Here is a 19063-nt window from a genome sequence, read left to right as displayed (position 1 = left end):
AGAGAAAAAAGGTATTTATTCTGTTAGTTTCCCATGGGCCTACTTTGCTGGACACTGTTTCAGAACAGGTGAAATATTGTTTTAATAAAGCTCAAGAGGAGAGACTATTGAATACATATCTCTGGAGGGATCTTTTACCTTAAAGGTAAGACAGTAGGGAATTCCTGTATGAGACCATTACCACGGGGACAGAGGGTAGTACACTGACTTCAGATACGGGACACTTCTAAGGTACTGATACGTATTCTTTAGCTCCAGACACGTATACAGATGACCCTTTCCCTTTCTTTTCTTCGTTCCTGGTACTTTTTCCTCTTGCATTTTGCATTTAAAAGGCAGCTTTCTTCACAGTAACCTCTATCAGGGCTGTTTCTTCCCTCCTTACAGATTGTAAACATTAGTTTACAGTTGAAGACCAAGAAACATATCCCTTTAAAAAGCTCCACGCTCACAAAATTGATCAAAAAAGCTTTGTTTACTGTTTTTAAGTGGATATGATTGTTTTAATTACATGTATTTTAAATAACGATCTGTCGCAAGTCACTTTTTTTTTGAGAGAGAAAATAAAACACTCCAATAAATTTACACCTAACTTCAGGTAGTTTTATTTATTTACTGAGCGTGGCTTACGAAGCAGGGCTGAAGGATCGCCCGTAACACGACAAGAAGGGCTGTGCACGTGTGTGAGCGAAGTAAAAGCGCCGTTTATTTAAGTTATGTGGTGCCGGCAGGAGCCCGGTGCCGCCCCGTCCCGGCCGCCCGCTCCCCCGACGCTCCCCATCCGCGCCTACAGCTCCCGTCAGGCCGCGGCTCAGGCCCCGCAGCCCGCCCGCGCTCCGGCCCGCGAGCTGCCGCTCGTCCCCTCCCCGCCTCGCCGGGCGGCACCGCAGCGGGGCAGGGGAGCGGCTGCGGGTCTCGCCCCGAGCGGGCCGGGCCGGGTACCGAGCCGGGGGGCACGGAGCCGTGCTGTGGAGGCGCGGCGGCGGGCAGCCCGCGGCGCTGCGGGGCCTTCTGCAGGCGGCGGCGCCGCTGCCCCTCCCTCTCGCTAAGATGGCGGCGCCGCTGGCGGTAAATTCGGGTAAGCGGAGCCGCGGCGGGCGCGGCCCGGGCGGGCAGCGCTGAGGGGAGGCGGGCGCCGGGCGGGCTGCACGGCCCGGGGGGGCTCTGCGGGCGGCTCTAGGGGCTCGGCGGTGGGAGATAGCCCCGGGGTCGCACGGTTTGAGCCCGTCCGCAGCGAAACGCAAAGCGAAAGGAGGAAGGATTGCGGCTGGGAGCGCGGAGGGAGCTCGTCCCGCGGGGAGGGGGGCGGCGGGTTGGGGGCGGCAGGCACACGGAGCGGGTGCGGGCCGCTGAGGCAGCGCTTACCTGGTGTAACTGCACGGGAACACCCCTCAAATAAAACAAAACGCAAACACCACCACCCAAAACCAACCAGCCAACCAAACAAAAAAACCGCCCGAAACCTAAGCAATGCACGCACCTCCTTGTAGCAGACCCAGCTCAGGGCGTTACCCGAAGTTGCTGGAATATTTGTGAGGATGGAGACGCCTGCAGAGGCTCCTCTGGGCCTCGGTTCAAATGTTTGACGATCCTCAGGGTAGCTTTTTGTTTTTATTTCCCTGATGGAGAGTTTCTGCATTGCAACTTGTGTTAGTTGCTGCTTACCGTCCCGTGGGATATCTCTGTCTCCATTTTCTGCATACAGTGCCACTAAGTAGTCGAAGACAGCAAACCTCCAGTTCCTCTTTAGTCGCTCACTTCTTAAAATCTGGCAACTTCAGTTATTTTTAGTGCCCCTGTCCTGATTCATCATGTTCTCTACCCCCCTATTCCAGCATCTGTCTTGCTCAGAGGAGCCCAGCGCTCAAGGGAGCGATGCGCTTTCAGGGATGCCTGACACTGACAAATCACTGCCCTACAGCTGCTGGCTGCAGTGCTGTTCGCACAGCTCAATGTGCAGGGACCACGATTTTAGCAAGGGCATGCTGCTCAGCTTAGCGTTCAGCTTCTTATCTGCCAGGACACTCTGGTGCTTTCTGTACAGCTGTTTTCTGGCCACTTGGTCCCCAGCTTGTCCTGTTGCATGGAGTTTTTCTGTCTGTGGTGCAGGATTTTGCATTTGCTAGCACTGAATTTCCCTCAGGTTAATAGCGGGAGAACAAGACCCCGTGAAAAGCAGTTGTGACTGGAATGTGGGCATGGCCAAAAGGCGGAGTCTGACATAGTGGCATAGTTAATAAAGCCATCGGATTTCAAAAGCTCAAATCATGTGTCAAGGAAGGAGTAAACCTACTGAGAAGGTGTTTTGATCTAAGTGAATCCCTAAATGATTTGATCTAAATAAAGCCCCCCCCCCCCCCAAAAAAAAAAAAAAAAAGGAAAAAGAAAAAAAAATACAAAAGCAGAGACCTTCATTGGAAGATGAAGAAGGGTGATTATTTCTGTGATTCACAGAATCTGAGAAGTGGCTTTGTTAAAGTGAAAATTGGAGCCATTCAAGTGGGACTAGATCTTCTTGCCATGTAATATGTACAGTAAATTCCAAAAAATTCTATAGCCTTATAATTACAATAGGTCAAGAAGGGGAACCTTGTACATGAAAGATGAGATAGAAATTAAAATGGATGTGGATAGAACATGGATTTTATCCTAGATTTTATTTATTTTTTTATTATTTTTATTGTGGGGATGGATATAGCATGATTAAGTCTCTAGCTTGGCAAAATGTTCAGGCATAATCGTAAACTGCTGTTGTCAACAGAAGCAACCTAGCCCGTCCTTCCTTGCTTTCCCTGGTAGGATGCTCAGTCCTAAAACTAAGAATGGAAACAACGTAAGGTTAGCATGGTTGCTAGCAGCAGCAAAACAGTCCAGCTGTTTTTCCATCTTGGATACTTATTCCTTCTCTGCAATAGTCTGTCTTGCTGCTAGTATAGTTGTTTGTGGTGTCACAGAGCAAATTGCGTTATAGATGTGATCCTGCTGAAAATGAACTCAGCTTAGTTTTCAGCTAGGCTGGATCCTTCATTTGTTTTAGTGCTTGACAGCACATGTGTTTGGGCTGGTGCAAAGCAATTATACTGTAGGGACAAGAGCAAACAACTGGGTAAGGGAAAGAGTTGAGCAGCTTTTGGCAGGCATTGGATTGCTGTTGCTGCTTATTGGACTCTGCAACTTCATAAGAGTGAAGGCTGGAAAAGGCTATTTAGAATAGAAGTAGTTCTCTGAACTTGGTGAAGACACATGGGAGAAACAGCTAGAATCTGCAGTGTGTAATTATTTGCCCAGTAGTAGCCATCTTGAATGAGTTTGTCTGGGCAGGGGTAAAGTCATAAGCTTAAAACACTCTGATGTTTGAAAAGGGTGGAGGATTTGTCCTTTTTGGAAGCTGTCTGATAACACAGCTCTACTGGCACTGCTAACTGCACAGGAAGCAACAGTATGTGGGATGGGAGCTTTTGTGAGTGCAGAGTTTGGGGTGGGAGGGTTTATTTCATTGCTTTACATGATTTCTTCCTCTGCAACAGAATAAAACTGACATGATTGTGTTTAGTTTGGTTTTGATTCCAAGACGGCTCACATAAGGGTAAAACTGACTGAAACGAGTGGTCTCACTTGAGACTTGCTCTCATTCCTGTGCTTGGGTTGCTCATATGCTACGCTTTTGTGTGACTTGTGCTACCTCAGCGCTATGGGCATCCGTGCTGCGTTCTGCGTTGCTTTGCCTTTGAGGGGCTGTCTTCACTGTATGGCAAAGAGGGGCATCTTCACTTCATCTTCACTTCAGAGCACACCGCTTGGTGTGGTGTCTTAATGTGAACAGCCTTGTCGGGCTGATGTGTGGATGGATATATTTTGCTTTGATGCCCCTTGGGGTTACCTCGAGGGTTAGAACGGGGCAGGACAAGCTACATGAAGGTAAAACATTGCTCCTGTACTTGATTTTCGTTCATAGTGTTACCTTGCACATCACCAAGGGAAAAAAAATAAAAGTCAAGCCAGCGTTAGGTGAAATGCTGGTATTTTTGCATGTGGGCTAACCTTCAGGACACAGCATACAAAACCCACTGCTAGGAAATGCTCTGAAACAGATGAAACTGTAATCAGGCAGCGGTTGACGTGGCAGCTAGCAGGTAAACTGAACACAGTTGGTAACAAATTTGGCACATTTAGCAATGACTTGCAGTGTGTAGAATCTGCAACTTTCAGGAACACAGATGACACGTAACAAGGGAAACGTTTTGGCACTTCTTGTTAATGTGAGCCTTATAAATCTCGAGTGTTTTTTTTTTTTTTTTTTTTTAATGGGCCGTTAATGCCAAGCGGTAGGAATAATTTCTGTCTGTAAGGTTCTTGGTTTAGGCAGTTTTGCTGCCGGAATTCTGAAGACTACTTCGGCAAGCTATTTTTGTGAGAAGTGATATAAATGAGGAAACTTGTAGTGCAGTCTTCATGCTACAGACTTCGAGTTGTGAATGATGCTGCTTCTAGTGAGGAGGAGATCGTTTAGCTGTAGTACTGACTTTGGAGTACGCAGAGGAAACTTTCTTTCAGTGTTGAGGAGGAGAGATTCTAGAGAGTGGTTGGACTCAGCTTAATTACAAAGAACTGACTTAAATTAGTGCTTGCTAGCTTCCAGCACTAATTTTGTCTCTTTTCAGTGTACTGAGGTAAGTGTTCGTGCTGGTCTATTTCTAGTAAAGCGAATTCATGTCTTAATGAAGCTCTTCCGAAGAGTGTTAGCAACAAGTGTCTTATGAATCCAAAGCACTTGTATTTCTGTATTTTAATTAGAATGAGCAGGATGAACAAATGGGAAAATGCCTATGTTGGGCTTACGATTTTTGTTACTTACGTAGAATTGCCTTTACATTTATGATTTTGGTTCCTAATCCATATTTTATTCTACACAGTGTGGTGCAGTGATGTTTCACATTCTGTTAGGTCTGTTGTTCATTTGCAGTCCCTCATATTAGGTATTTCTTAGTTTTGGTCTTTCTGTCAAAAATGGAAAGCAGGAAGCCCGCCTTGCCGAGTTGCATTCAGGTTCAAGTTCTGTCCAGTTCTTGGTGATTCTTTGACCTTATTGAAGTGGATGGAATTTCTTAGGTATAGAAGGACACAAGACCATAAGATGAATTTCAGCCCCTGAAGTTACCTGTTTGCATCATCTTTTCTGTTTCTCAAACTCCCTAAATGCAATTAGGTTTTATATCAGGCAATTCTTGTTGGTGGTGGTAACTTACAAAAAGGAAAATGCACTTTGCTTGATGTGCATAACAATCTAGACTGCAAAGCTGGGATAAACACTAAATTAAAAAAAAGTCTTTTTATAGAAAATACTGTATGAAGTTTTTTTTCTTTCTTCCATTTCAAATGCGCTTTTTTTTTTTTTTTTTTTTTTAATCTTTCAGCTGCCAGCTTGTGGGGTCCATATAAGGACATATGGCAAACTGTAATGAATGCCATTTGGAAAAGGCAACCTGAAGCTATTCATCGCCTCGACCAGGTTTTAAAGAAACACAAATCTGACTTCATTTCTCTCTTCAGAAATCCGGTACTGGACTAATGCTCTGTTGCAAAATGAGTTTGAAAATTGATGATTTAATCTGTTTTGTGTTGTCGGAGTGCAAACTCTTTAGGCCTTGACTATTCTTTTCATTCTACATTTTTACACTACCTAATGCAAGTGTGTTAAAACAATCTTCTGTTGTAAGAATGGAAGTTGCTTGAAAAATAGATACTGCTCTGTGTCTTATAGAGGATAATTGTATCTATAACGTGTTTTTTTTTCCCTCTGATTATTTGAATGCTGTTTTGAAGGAAATAGTAAAAGTATTTGACAATCCCTGAGTTAAGCATTGTTTTTTCTGTGCTCCTCTTACATGTCTAAAAGGAAGCACAAAACAACTTCTTCTGGCTTTGGTCCATGCTCATGCTTCAGCTAGTTAGATAAATGAACGCACAGAATCAGTAAACATAAACTTACAAAATATAGACTGTGAATTGTTAGGAATGTGAGATTTGGAAAAACTCACTGGTTCTTGGCTGATGGGTCACAAGGTAACAATTATAAAATGTCTTCTGTTGTTACTTTTGAAATAGCATATGGCTTTGTAAGACTGATAGGTCAGAAAATAAGTTGGGTATAGAGCTTTGCCTATGTATTTTACCATTATTCGCAGGAAACTAAATGTCAGCACTGGTTGTATCATATTATTTTTGGTATATTACCACAACAAGGCTATTACTGTGCAAACACTAAGCATTTTTAGGATGCCTTTACTATCTCTGTGTTAAAAAATGCTGCCTTTGTTTTTTTGACAACAATGTAACCCCTCAGAACTGTATTTTTGAGGAAGGATTAACGTGTAAAGCTTTATTCAGTATTTCTTGTTGCCATTTTGAATAACTTCCGTTGCTTGTTTCTCTTCCAGCCAAAGAATGTTCAGCAGCATGAGAAAATTCAGAAAGCAAGTACGGAAGGGGTTGCTATCCAGGGTCAGCAGGGAACCAGGCTTTTGCCAGAACAACTCATCAGAGAAGCCTTTATCCTCAGTGACCTCTTTGATATTGGAGAGTTGGCAGCTGTGGAGCTCCTTCTAGCTGGTGAGAAGGGAAAATATTTAAGAGCTGGAGAAATAGAACTTAAATAGGGCCTTACTGTTTGTGTTAAGTGTACGCTTAACGTGAATGCCTGATTGAGTCAAGGCCTGAGTTACCTAACATCGAGAATGTTCTTAAAAAGAAATCTGGTGCTGTCACTTAGTATAAAGACAGTGTTCTGGACTGTAATGTTTGTATGTTATGCAGCTTTTGCAAAAGTGGGAATAATTTGATTTTTTTTTAAATGATTTATTTCTCTATTACTTAATTTCAAAATAGTTTAAAAATAATTCAAATAGTTTAGGAATAGGCATTGGTTCTGCAAATTATGTATTAGTTATACGTTGTTACGTAGCTGTATTTGGATCATAATCTAAAAAATTATTAGTAAAAGAAGTTTTCTGGGAAGAGACCTGCTTTTGCACATAGAAAATTGATTTCAATGTTATTAAACTGTAGTCTCGTAGTTATTGTTATTAGTTATTGTTCATCATTAACTTTTTTCAAATTCCTTAAAGAGCTAGCTTGCTAGCATGTCACCTTTCAAAAGGCATCAGGAAGCCAGCCTCAATTTCTATTTCAAACTTGTGTTTTTGATGTAAATTCAGACAGAAAATTTAAATTTGGATGAAGAAAATATATATTATTCTGATAATCAGCTTGAACTGATTATTAAGACAGGTAGATATCAGTTGCAACTACAATTTGGACTAGGATACATACGGACTTGCACCTCTACTTGTAAATGTGTGGAATTTTTAGTAGTTGACTGAATTTTAATAGTATCAAAAATATAAACTTTTCATCGAAGTATGCATGCTCAAATTGCTGTGAATATTCTGTACATTTTCATTCAACAGGAGAACACCAGCAACCTCATTTTCCTGGCCTTACAAGAGGTCTTGTGGCTGTTCTCTTGTACTGGGATGGAAAAAGATGCATTGCCAATTCACTACGAGCCCTCATCCAGTCACGCCAAGGCAAGACGTGGACGTTGGAGCTCAGGTCTGTATTAGGATTAGCTGTTAGATTAACTTGCTCTTTGCTTTTAATGCTTTTAGGACTGTTGAGGGAAAGCAAATATTAGCAAATCTGTTTTTTCATGACCTGATGCTGTCACTTCCATGTTTAAACATAGTATTTTTTGTCTTACAAGTATGTTTAATGGGTCATAAATACAGATATTTTCAGTTCTCCCATGCTGCTTGTGCTTTTGGCAGCGCTTTGCCTCAGACACCCACCCAGTCAGGGTTTCTCTAACTAGTGATGCCGATTCAGTATTGGAAAGAGTTGAGTTTCTGTGTGTGCTGTGTTCTGACTGCCCACATCCTGCAAAACAGAGGATTGTGCTCCTGCCTTTACCTAAAATGGACACACTCTCTACTGGCAAGCATAATGTTCTTTTTTTTTGACTAAAAAGAAAAAACTGAACACACTGTTTAGTTCCAATGCATGGTGACTGCTTAACTAGAGAAAGATTCAAAGATGTGTTACAGTGTAGATACAAATTCTGTTTAAAAAATAAAGTGATTGCTTTAGAACTAGTTCCACTGTTTCAGTAACTGGACAATTGCATTTACTAGTGAGAAAGGCTGTGAGCCTGTGAAATCTGCACGTCTTATGTATAGTACTTTTGGCTCTTGATAGTAATCTTACCTGGCTCGTTCATGCTGTACTCTTCTCATATTCCATGTTCTTGAAGCTATGGTTACCTCGAGACTTCGTATCTGTTCAGCAGAGCATTTTGAGAGATCACTGCTTATTAATTACTGATACACATTTAGTTGCTTTGTGTGTTTGATGTAGTTGTACGTTTTATGTTGGCTAGCAAATAAATTTGATGGGAATGATTCTTTTAGACTTCCTCCATCGCTGGGAATAACATGATTAATTGTTAAATTTATATTCTCTCCATTACAGTCAAGAGCTAATGGCCATGACAACACGCTTTACAGATGACCTAATGGAACACGGTTTGACTCAGAAGATCCTCACACTTGTGTCTCAAATTGATTTGAACAATGAATTCGATAAACTCCAGAGAGAGCGAGGATTGGGCAGTGAGAAACATCGCAAAGAGGTAAAGAGGGGACTAGATGTGACTAGATGTGATTCTTCCAAATTACTGGCACAGGTTAAAGTACATTTGATCACAAAGAGATATGGACTGATCACTCCCCCCCATCTGGATTCTCTTTACCTTTGGAAGCTGTTACTGGCTTACGTGATGGTAACTACACTATGGTTTACAATATACCACTGTTCAATCCAGATTACTACCTGCATTTCTGTTTCTTTGTTGCTCTCTGATATTAGGGCATACATTATCTTTAGTGAAGAAATGCAATTAAGGACTGTGAAGAAGTAAACGTTTTTGCAGTTTAATTCTAAAGAAAATGTTTTAAATTATCTGCTTTCAGCATTACCATTACCACCACCATTGGAATAAAAATAGAGAACTAAAATTCACAAAGGATTAAAACAGAATGAAAGTGGGTCTAGGCAGGCAAATAATGCATTTTTTAATAACCTATTTGTGTTAACATGACCAGAAGCATCTCTAATAGTGAACAGTCAGATTTGCTTAAAAATGAGTTTTCATTTTTGTACTCCTTGAAATTAATTGGGACTGAGTCTAACTGCACACTGTATTTGTAATAGGGAGATTTTAAACATTATCATTTTAACTTCTGTTCTTTCCAGTGTGGGATCTATGTGGGTATTCTATGTTATAATCAATTTTTTTTTTTGCCAGATAACCAGTTTTGCATTTTTGCTATTTCATCTAGAAACTATGCAAAACATACCCTTCTAATTTGCCTTCAAGTTCAAGTAATGCTTTGTATTGAAGGTTTGCTTCATTGCTTTTAGATGGACTACTATATTCCCCTTTGTATTCATTAGAATTGTTATTTTTCTGGAGCCTGTGCAGAGATTTCTAGCTGTGTTTAGTGTTGAAGAGTTTCTCATTGTACCACTATGCCCATGATTTTAATGGAGATAGAATGCCTTATTTTTTATTTTACCGGGTCTAATGGGTATAGATCAAGAATGTTATTAGAAACCAATAACCTAGCTAATAAAATACCATTATGAAAGGGTTTTTGTGGGGGCTTTTTATTTTAAGGAGATTTTTGTTTGCTTGTTTTATTTTTGTTTTGAATTTCTGCTGTTTTCAGGAGACTTAGAGCAGTTAAGTACTTGAAACTCAGCTTGGGGGAGAGGAATGAATTTAACAAATGAAGTAAATGTTTGTCCTTGCTTAAAAACAGGTGATTTTTGGTGTCACTGTTAGAAAAAAAGACAAACTGATCGTTTTGGAGAGCCAACGTACTTAATTTTAGCGTAACATATTTTGCCAAAGAATAAAACCATATTTTTAGTATGAAAATGCTTCATAGCTTTCCTGTTGGACATGATATTTGTCCCATATGTATTAGGGCATGTTAGATTTCATTTATGTGTATATTCAAATTTACCTTAAGTATTTTGTTTGATGGAAAGTTTTAATTTTAAATGTCTTTCCTATTACTCAATTTCTTTAAAATTTAGGTATGTGTATAGTCATTTGAGGACATCTCTTTTGGAGAAAGGAAGGAAGAAATCTTAAGACCTTAACTGGATGTAACTGCCAGCGTAGTTATATATTAGAGATATGAAACGTGACCTTTGTGTACATATTGTGTTTACAGCTATAAAAATTCTGTGTAGATTCACGTCTTCTGACCTTGACAGAGGTGCTGGTTTGCATCTTGTCATTCTCGAAGCTATCTAGTCACGCCTCATGTGAAATGCCAGGGAATCTGAAGGCTCATAAGATTTTTATATATCTTTTTTTTGCGTTGCACTTAAAGAAATTAGCATTTTCTCCAGCTCCTGTTTTTAAAGTAATTTTTAACTTACTCTAGTCATAATGATGGACTGAGAAAGGCAGATCGATGCGCTGCAAGTACAGCTCTATACACTGTTTCTTTTGAAAAGGTTTCTGACCTCATCAAAGAGTGCCGACAGTCCTTGGCTGAAAGTCTCTTTGTCTGGACCTGCCAGTCACCGCTGAGTAAGGATGACACTCTAATCCTCATAAGTTACTTGGAGAAAGTAACAGTAGAAGCAGATGGCTCATTGGACGGTGTGAACTTGTCTCTGCTCATGGCGCTCCTCTACTGCTTTGATGTCAGTTTTCTAGAACAAGGCACAGAGGATCGTGAAGGTAATGCTGACAGGTTTCCCACGGGGGTTATGTTGTGCGTGTGGTTAAATTGTTATTTAAGCAATTTTGTCATTGGTAACAAATTGGTAGGATTCTGCCTGTTTGTTTTCACATTCACTGTGTGTTGGTGTTGCATTAGTGGTTTTGTTTTTCTTTAAGATCTTTTTTGTTTTTCTTTAAGATCTGATGCACCGGCTGCCTCTGCTAGCAGAAAGACAGTACATAGCAACAATACACACTCGTCTTCAGGAATCTCAGCCTTGGAAACTACCAGGCTTGCAAGCAACTGTTCGATTAGCCTGGTCACTGGCTTTACGAGGAATATCCCAGTTATCTGATGTGACAGGTAAATTACTACTTGGTGTGCTTCAGGATTCACAGCTTGCGAGTGGTGCAAGTCAAAGTGCTGTTACCTTCTTCAGGTATTAGTACTTACCTTCAGGATAAAGCTACTGTTGATGCTCCTCCTTCAAAGCTTTCTCAGTACATGAGTTTGGTTGTTGAGAATTGCGTTGCTGTGGTAGGTACACAGATTTAGAAATAATTAATCATTAGCCATTAATACTGCGTAGTGTCTCATTGAAGTGAAAGGGATTGTAATGAATGGAAAAATGTGAAAAATTGCATCTTAGCAGCTTTAATATCACCTGAACACTTCAATGCAGAATAGATTCATGTTTATGACTTCTTGCTTCTGCAAATATTAAAACTCAGTATCTTAAGAGGACAGATGTTTTTTTTCCTGTACTTCACTAGCTTTCCAGGCTCATGTCTAGGTCAGAACTGAGGCATGACTACAGAATAAAGAAAATGTGAACATCATAACTAATGTTTAATTAAGGTTGGCTTGTGCTTCTTAGTTCACAGCCTTAGATTGATCAGGTAAATGGATTATGTACTTTAACTTACATTACAGATGAAAGTTGAGACTGTCACCCTACATTAACTTGCATTTTTCAATCTAGAGTTTTCCTGTTCAGTGGAACAAACTTAGTGTCTAGAAGCACGTTGATTTGCTTGCCAGACAGGTATTCTAAAATATGTATAGTTTGTTAACAGATAGTTGTAATTTATTTTTCTCCCGTTTGTGATTTTTGTTTTGTTTTGTTTGTTGTCCAGCTCTTGCAGAATTCACTGAAGCAGATGAAGCAATGGCAGAGCTAGCGGTTGCTGATAATGTCTTTCTGTTCCTGACTGAATCTGTTGTGGGATCTGAAAATTTCTACCAGGAGGAATTTTACATTCGCAAAATTCACAACCTTGTCACAGACTTCCTTGCACTCATGCCAATGAAAGTAAGTTGTTTCTGTGAATAGCATAGTTTTTGAGAAACATGGGCACGTCATCTTCTATTTCTAGGACAGGTAGCATTGAGGTTCAAATATCAACCTGAGCTCGAGGTGCTGCACTTTAGAAAGCCTGAAAGTTGACTTTGTGGAACCCATAGCATTTGGCGTTTGTTTTCTGCAATGAAGTGTTTTGAAAATCAAATTCTACTTCAGTGTGGTGAGATTGCAAAGCGAGCTTTTGTGTTTGCAGTGGTTTTGTTTTGTTTTAAATGCTTAGAATTTAAATGAATTCTGGGCTTGATAGCGATGTCTGTGGTTTTTGTCTTTTTTTCCCCTTCTCTTTTGATATTGACAGTTGTATAACCTAAAAGAAGTGATAGTTTTTGCCTTTATTTTTTTTATTTAATTCTTTTACTAATGAGCTTTTGCATGTTTAAGGGGAGTTATTCTACTTTTTCTTTACTACTACCATTTGTTAGTAAAATGACGTGCTGATTTCACTGGAACAACTGAAGTGCTGCAAAAGGATTTTAAGGAAAAGTTTGAAGCAATTCCTACAATTTTGTTTGTGCAAGACCTTGTATCTAGGCATGGAAAATTAAAATTATATGAAAATGCTTTTATGTAATTGATGGAGGCTTTCTTTTGTGACCTGCATTGTGTTGAGCTGTAGTTGGAGTTGCAAATAATTACTTCTTTCAAAGAATGAGCAAAAAGGAAGATACAAAAAGAAATTTTGTTCATTGTCAACTGTCAGAATGAGAACAATATTGGCAGGAAAACACTTGAGCCTTAGGAATATTTGAGGGTGCGTATGAAAGTGTGTAGACAGCTTTTAGGTTTAATCCTAATTTATTTATAATCTGTTGGGATTCCATGTTGCTTTCTGAAGCCATCTGTTTCACAAACGGAATACCCATGGAGCAAGTATAATGTCATTTCAAATGCATTCGTGTTGATAACTTCAAGCAGTATGCTTCTACTGCAGCAGTTGCCTGCATACAAAACGTAATGCGCTGTAGCAAGTCTTGGACTCTGTTTGAAGGCTACCTGCAGCCTGCAGTGGTGCCTGCAGCCTGCAGTGGTGTTTTCTGTAATACAGACATAGTAGCCCTTAGGAGCATTTTGAATTTGAGGAATATGTGAGATACAGTTTTTGAAAGTTCTTTGAACAGTCAAGTTCTAACACATTTGGAACTGGAAACTTTTTTATGAGGTAGTTCTGAAGATGCTGTTGCTTTACCAAAGATGAAGTATGTCCCTGTATTGATACCAACTTTTATGGAAGAGATGTAGGTATGTTTTCTGAATCAAGGTGGAAGAGTTGGAGACTGACCCAGGCTGAGGTCAGTCCTAGATTTAAAAGCACATCTGACCCCGTCTCCTGTATCCCACAGAACTGTGTGAAAATCCCAAGGCTGTCTGTTGGTTTTGTTCCAATCTCTCTCCTTCATTGTATTGTGGAATTGGAGGCCTCGGCAAAGTATTTCTCTACCATTTCAGTTTTTGGCTTTGGTTTAGGTCTGCAGTTAGTTATACCTAATGCCTAAATATGAAGAGATTCTTCATTAGAAATAGGATTTTGTAATACAGTTTATGAGCAAAAATCTGACTATTGACTCGTGACATTGACCATTCCTGCTTGACAGAGGCCAGTACTAGTTCTTTTAGAGGAAAGACTTGTTAGACAATTGGGATGTGGCTCTAGAAGAGATTTTTTTGTCCACCTGCAGTTTGTTACTGCTGTTTGTTACTGCTTATGTGCGGAGTTATTTCTACTGAATCTTAAATTTTAGGTAAATAGAAGGGTCTGCCTTACAGGATTCTTTTTATTTTTAGGTATATGTAGATTTAAATTAAACTAGATGAAGATTATAAGAGGCCAACATTTTATTTAACTCTTCTGTATAGGTTTTGTGTATTTTCTGCTTGCCAGTAATGATTTGGTTAAATCTTTTGGTTGAGAGCATTACATTTGGGACTCAATAATTAGCTTTAGTAGTTTAGATAATGCACTATTTCACTTATCAACACTTTGTTTTATCCCTGTATTAATTTTGTTAGTATACTAATTTAGATACTTTGCCCTGACCCTTTCTGCAGTTATCTCTAGTTCTAGCTAAGTTTTTGAGATGAGTCAGTTCTTTTGTAGCTCATTCAATTTTGCAATTCAAGATATATTATAGAACCATGAACTAGTATCTGTTGGGCACCACTATGTTTTAGTTTTTGTTGTGTTGAATTGGTTGCTTATTTCTGTTTCTTGTTTCTCAGTGTCTGTTTAATATGTAACAAAACTGAACTTTTCATCCCCTGGCTGTTTGCTTTCTTTAAGCGTCTTGTGGGGTGCTTTGTGAAAGGCGTTTTGATGTTAAAATTAAATCAGCTGGGATTTTGTTTAGTAACTGGTCTTTTTTGACACAAAGAATTCTGAGATACTGACTAAAGGACTTTTCCACTGCTGCAGTTTTTCTTCCCTTTCCTTTTCTCTTTTTTACTACTGTATTTGTTGACATGTGGTGATGCTATTGGCTGTAACAGACAATTTTCCTGGGTCCAAAGTAATTACATGAATACAAAACTTTTCAGAAGATGAAGTAACTGTAATTAGAAGTAGCCTTAAATAGCTAAGACAAGTGGAATGCATAGGTCTCTATACAAAAAACATTATTTCATGCTGTTTTTCATTCCTCTTCACTCTTTTTTAATCATAATCTAACTTTGTTTGAAGTCTAACTAACTAAGTCTATATAACTTTCAAAGTAAAAAGAGGAAAAGGATCCACGTTCTGTGGCCAAACCAGAGGATCTGGTGAAGTCAGTTGGGAAAACCCCCATAGGCTAAGTTTGGGGCTTTTGGTATGAACTGAGGCCTTGGCAGTAAGGAAGTGATCGAATATGTCTTTGAATGTAGGCTCTGTTTACAATAAATAAATAAAATTGTTAAATATTCTTGTCATGTATGTGCAAGTTCACTTCCTTTCTTACTTTTTAATAAACTGTTCAGGTAATTCAGTTATTTCTGTTGCCCTGCTCATTCTTACCTAAATATAGATCAGTGTTTTTCTCCAATTCATGTATTGTGTAGGTGAAACAGCTGAGAAACCGTGCTGATGAAGATGCTCGCATGATTCATATGAGTATTCAGATGGGTAATGATCCACCTATTTCCCTTCGGAGAGATCTGGAGCATTTAATGCTTTTAGTAAGCCCTATTTTCTCCTAAATTACTATGCCAAAAAGTGATTGTGACTTTCAATCTTCATTAGAAAATCTGTATCTGAATGATAAAATGCTGGATCTTGTACTTTTTGGATAAAAGGAATTTTTTCTTAACCAAATATTGACAGACACTTGCTATAAGTTTTCCAGAAAACTGCCCTGGCTTCTGATGTTAATAAAGTGTCAATTCATAAATGTTTAGTGAGTAAATACTGCATTGTTTCTTCTGGTGGAAGGATTCTTGAGCCAAAGTTATTTTAAAAAATTATAAATATCTAAAATGTAAATTGTAGTAAGATTATCTTAACATATCTGTTTTCTTAAACTGTGTTATTTTAATGTAACTTAGAAATAGCCTTTATTCTTAAAATTCTTACCTGTTCAATTAAGATTTTGAATTTATCTGGTTGTCATTTGTTCTGCTGTTGCTATTTAGCAGGTGTCATTTTTCAGAGAGTTCTAAGGAATAGCGGATCAGGTGTGGTATGCTTTGTGTCTCAGACATGTTTAGCTTATCTAGAAGAAGTGCTTCTGGTTGAAATAATATTCTCATCTTTCCATAGTTGGTAATTTTTTTGGTCATCCTCTTTTGTCTGATAGATTGCTGAACTGTACAGGAAAGACCCTTTTAATCTGGAACTTGCCCTTGAATACTGGTGTCCATCAGAGCCTTTGCAGACATCTACCGTCATGGGGTCCTACCTCGGAGTAGCTCATCAGAGACCTCCTCAGCGCCAGGTTATCTGCATTTACCAGTTTTACATCTTTAAGTGAAAAAAGTGATTTTCTTGAGTAATTACTAGTAACTTGAAATTAATCAAAGGTGCAGTTTGAAGCAATAGCAATTTCTACAATAGTAAGGGTTAAAAAACCCAAATGTTTGGTATCCTTATTACAGCTAGCCTCAAAGCAGACATTATTTTCTTTTATCCATGACTTATCTGCATGTGTCCTGCTCTGCATCACATGGTTATTGTTGCCTGCTCTAAACTGAGCTGCTACCGGTCATTCAAAGTTGTCAAGAAATTTAGTGAGAGAGAGTCTGTCTAACCTCTTTAAAAATTCTGTTTAGGCCAATTTTGTCCCAGTTGCTCAGGATATTCTGCTAACACTGCTCTTGTGTTTTCTGTCTGATGATCTCTTTTGCCTTAACTGAGAAGCAAAATTTCTTAACTATTAAAAAAAATCAACAACAACAACAAAAAAACAACAATAAATGTAGTTGATAGTATCTAGGGGTAAAAAAATCATGAGAATATTGGATAGCTGCGATACTATCAACCTTCAGTGCTTCATGAATGACTCTGCAGTGCCTAGGATATTGCATGCATCCCAAGACCCACCTGGAAAACAGGCAACTAAGTCTGGTCCTGGTGCACTCTGCAGACACTGCGATATGGTCCTGGGAAGAGCCACAGTGCATGTGAATTACTATTCAGTGATGTGACGTGCATAGTGAGTTCATGCCCAGTAACACTTACAGTGATTGCACTGTGAAGTGTGCTAATAATATCGTTGTGCAGCATTTGTGAGCTGAAGTAAATTTGAGGGCTAGAAATACAAAATGGGAGATTTAGTGTATTATATTTGCATTAGTATGAATGATTTTGTTTCCTCTTTGACATGTAATTTTCACCTTCAGGGAAAATTTCCCTTTCCATCTGAATATGAGGAAGAACTTCTTTACAGTGAGGGTGACAGAGCACTGGAACATGTTGCTCAGAGAGGCAGTGGAGTCTCCTTCTTTGGAGATATTCAAAGCCTCCCTGGATGTGATCCTGTGCAATGTGCTCGAGGTGACCCTGCTTGGCAGGGGAGTTGGACTGGATGATCTTCAGAAGTCCCTTCCAACCTCAACCATTCTGTGATTCTGTGAAACTGACTAGGCCAGTAAACAAAAGAATTTTTGGGGGAGTTGTCATTCCTTGCCTTCTGCTAACCCCCACCATGATTACATTAGAATCTGTTTTCTGACTTTGGCTGTCTACTGTTTTAAGAAAACACTCATTTTTTTTTAAACACTGATCTTTATTTGTTCTAGGTTGTCTTGTCGAAGTTTGTTAGGCAAATGGGAGATCTACTTCCCTCCACAATTTACATCCCATACTTGAAAATGCTGCGGGGACTGGCTAGTGGGCCTCAGTGTGCTCATTACTGCTTTAGTTTGCTAAAAGTCAATGGCAGTAGTCATGGTAAGAAAAGTGATGCTTCAGCTCTTTCTCCTCTCTTTTTCCTGCTAATGTAAAGAAGTTAAAAATAAATAAATAAAAAAGTAAATCATGTGAACTGAACTGTGACTTGGTCATTTCAAAGATGAAATTGGAAGGCTTCAGTTGGAATGTAATCTGGAAAAAAAAAAAAGAAAAAGACTGATTAGGGTAATAAAACTTCTTGAGAACCTTAGCAAATAATTCGTGTAAGCAAATAGTGGGGTTTTAAGGCAGCATGTCTTAACACATGAGATGTAGAATATCAGTATAGCTCAATGTAAAATATAAAATTGTTAATATTTTCAAGTCAAGTTCTAAGTATTTTTAAATATAGGTGTCTTTCCTGAGCTGGTGCTTTTTTGTTTGGTTGGTTGGTTTTGTGTTTTTCCAGGAGCATTTTGAGAAATCCTACATGTATAATAAATCCTAACAGAACCCAGAAAGGATTGTTGGTCAGTCCTATGTTTTGCATTAATTTTGCATTGATCAAAGTGGAAAAAAAAACCACTTTGAAGTAGTGCTACAAACATTGTGATTCATAGAATACTTGTTTCTACTGACTTTTCATCTTAGTATCTTCATGTCTCTATTAACAAACAACTCCCCCAGCAAAGCAACAGAACCACTAATTTCAGCAACATGAGCTTTTCTTTGAATTTAATACATTGTTTGCTCTAGATAAGAAAGATTTCCTTTTAAATTTAACTACCTTCCTGGTCGCCCTGTGAAAGAGTAAAAACAAAATCTTGTGACCTTTTTGTCATTTTTCTAGCGGAAAACATCCAAGGAACAGGTGGCAGTCCTGTCTCCTGGGAACATTTCTTCCACTCTTTGATGCTTTATCATGAACACTTAAGGAAAGACCTGCCAAGTGCAGACAGTGTCCAGTATCGTCACCTGCCTCTTCGAGGAATCACACAGAAAGAACAAGATGGATTAATTGCCTTTTTACAGCTGACCACAGTTATAGTAAATTGGGTAAGTAAGGTTTTGTTTGTTTTGCTTGAATACGTTTTCTTTTTTCTTGCAGATCATCATTCGTCTGTGAAGTTCTTTTCACCAGAAAGATGGTTAGGGCAAATCTAACTAGCAGTTGTTTTTGTTTGATTAATGAACTTCAAAAGTATGGGAAGCATCAGAAAAAACTGTTAGGACCAAACATGCAGCCAGAGTGAAATGGGAAGAGGTGGCACCTTTTCCTGTGTTGTCAATGTTACTGATTTTCTAGCCTTCCTGATGCTTTGCTGTCACAACTATGTCTTTCAGAAGTGAGATCTATTCAGAAGAAATGCCTAGAGAGCAGGAAAGTTCTTTGCATGTAATTTTGAGTTTTAAAATAAACAGAGGTAATAGAAGACTTTCAAGGGGAAGAGTAGAAACTTGGCAAGGAAACTGACCAGCTGTGAAACGTGCCTCCAGAGTTAGATTTAAAATGTCCCTAAACTGTTAATGCAAAATGTACCATGAATTGGCTGGAAGAGGAATTTTAAGAGACAAACTGCAATACAGATTTTACATTGTCAATTA

The 19063-nt window shown here is 39.0% G+C and overlaps 1 protein-coding gene across 1 annotated transcript in view; it reads left to right on the top strand.

The window, feature by feature from the left end:
* Positions 1–858: 858 nt before the first annotated feature.
* The window catches only part of NUP205 (nucleoporin 205), a 52833-nt gene continuing 34628 nt past the window's right edge, over positions 859–19063 (top strand). Inside the window, exons 1-12 of the mRNA XM_082763058.1 lie at positions 859–1078; positions 5415–5557; positions 6438–6609; positions 7467–7611; positions 8527–8686; positions 10588–10816; positions 10998–11162; positions 11936–12111; positions 15193–15309; positions 15927–16064; positions 17368–17518; positions 18309–18514. Coding sequence (XP_082619184.1) covers positions 1051–1078; positions 5415–5557; positions 6438–6609; positions 7467–7611; positions 8527–8686; positions 10588–10816; positions 10998–11162; positions 11936–12111; positions 15193–15309; positions 15927–16064; positions 17368–17518; positions 18309–18514 — 1830 coding nt within the window. The 5' untranslated portion in view covers positions 859–1050. The remainder of the gene's footprint in view (positions 1079–5414; positions 5558–6437; positions 6610–7466; positions 7612–8526; positions 8687–10587; positions 10817–10997; positions 11163–11935; positions 12112–15192; positions 15310–15926; positions 16065–17367; positions 17519–18308; positions 18515–19063) is intronic.

Source organism: Aythya marila (assembly GCF_965140915.1).
Source record: "Aythya marila genome assembly, chromosome: 1".
NCBI classification, from domain to species: Eukaryota; Metazoa; Chordata; class Aves; order Anseriformes; family Anatidae; genus Aythya; species Aythya marila.
This window is presented reverse-complemented; position numbering and strand designations above follow the sequence as displayed.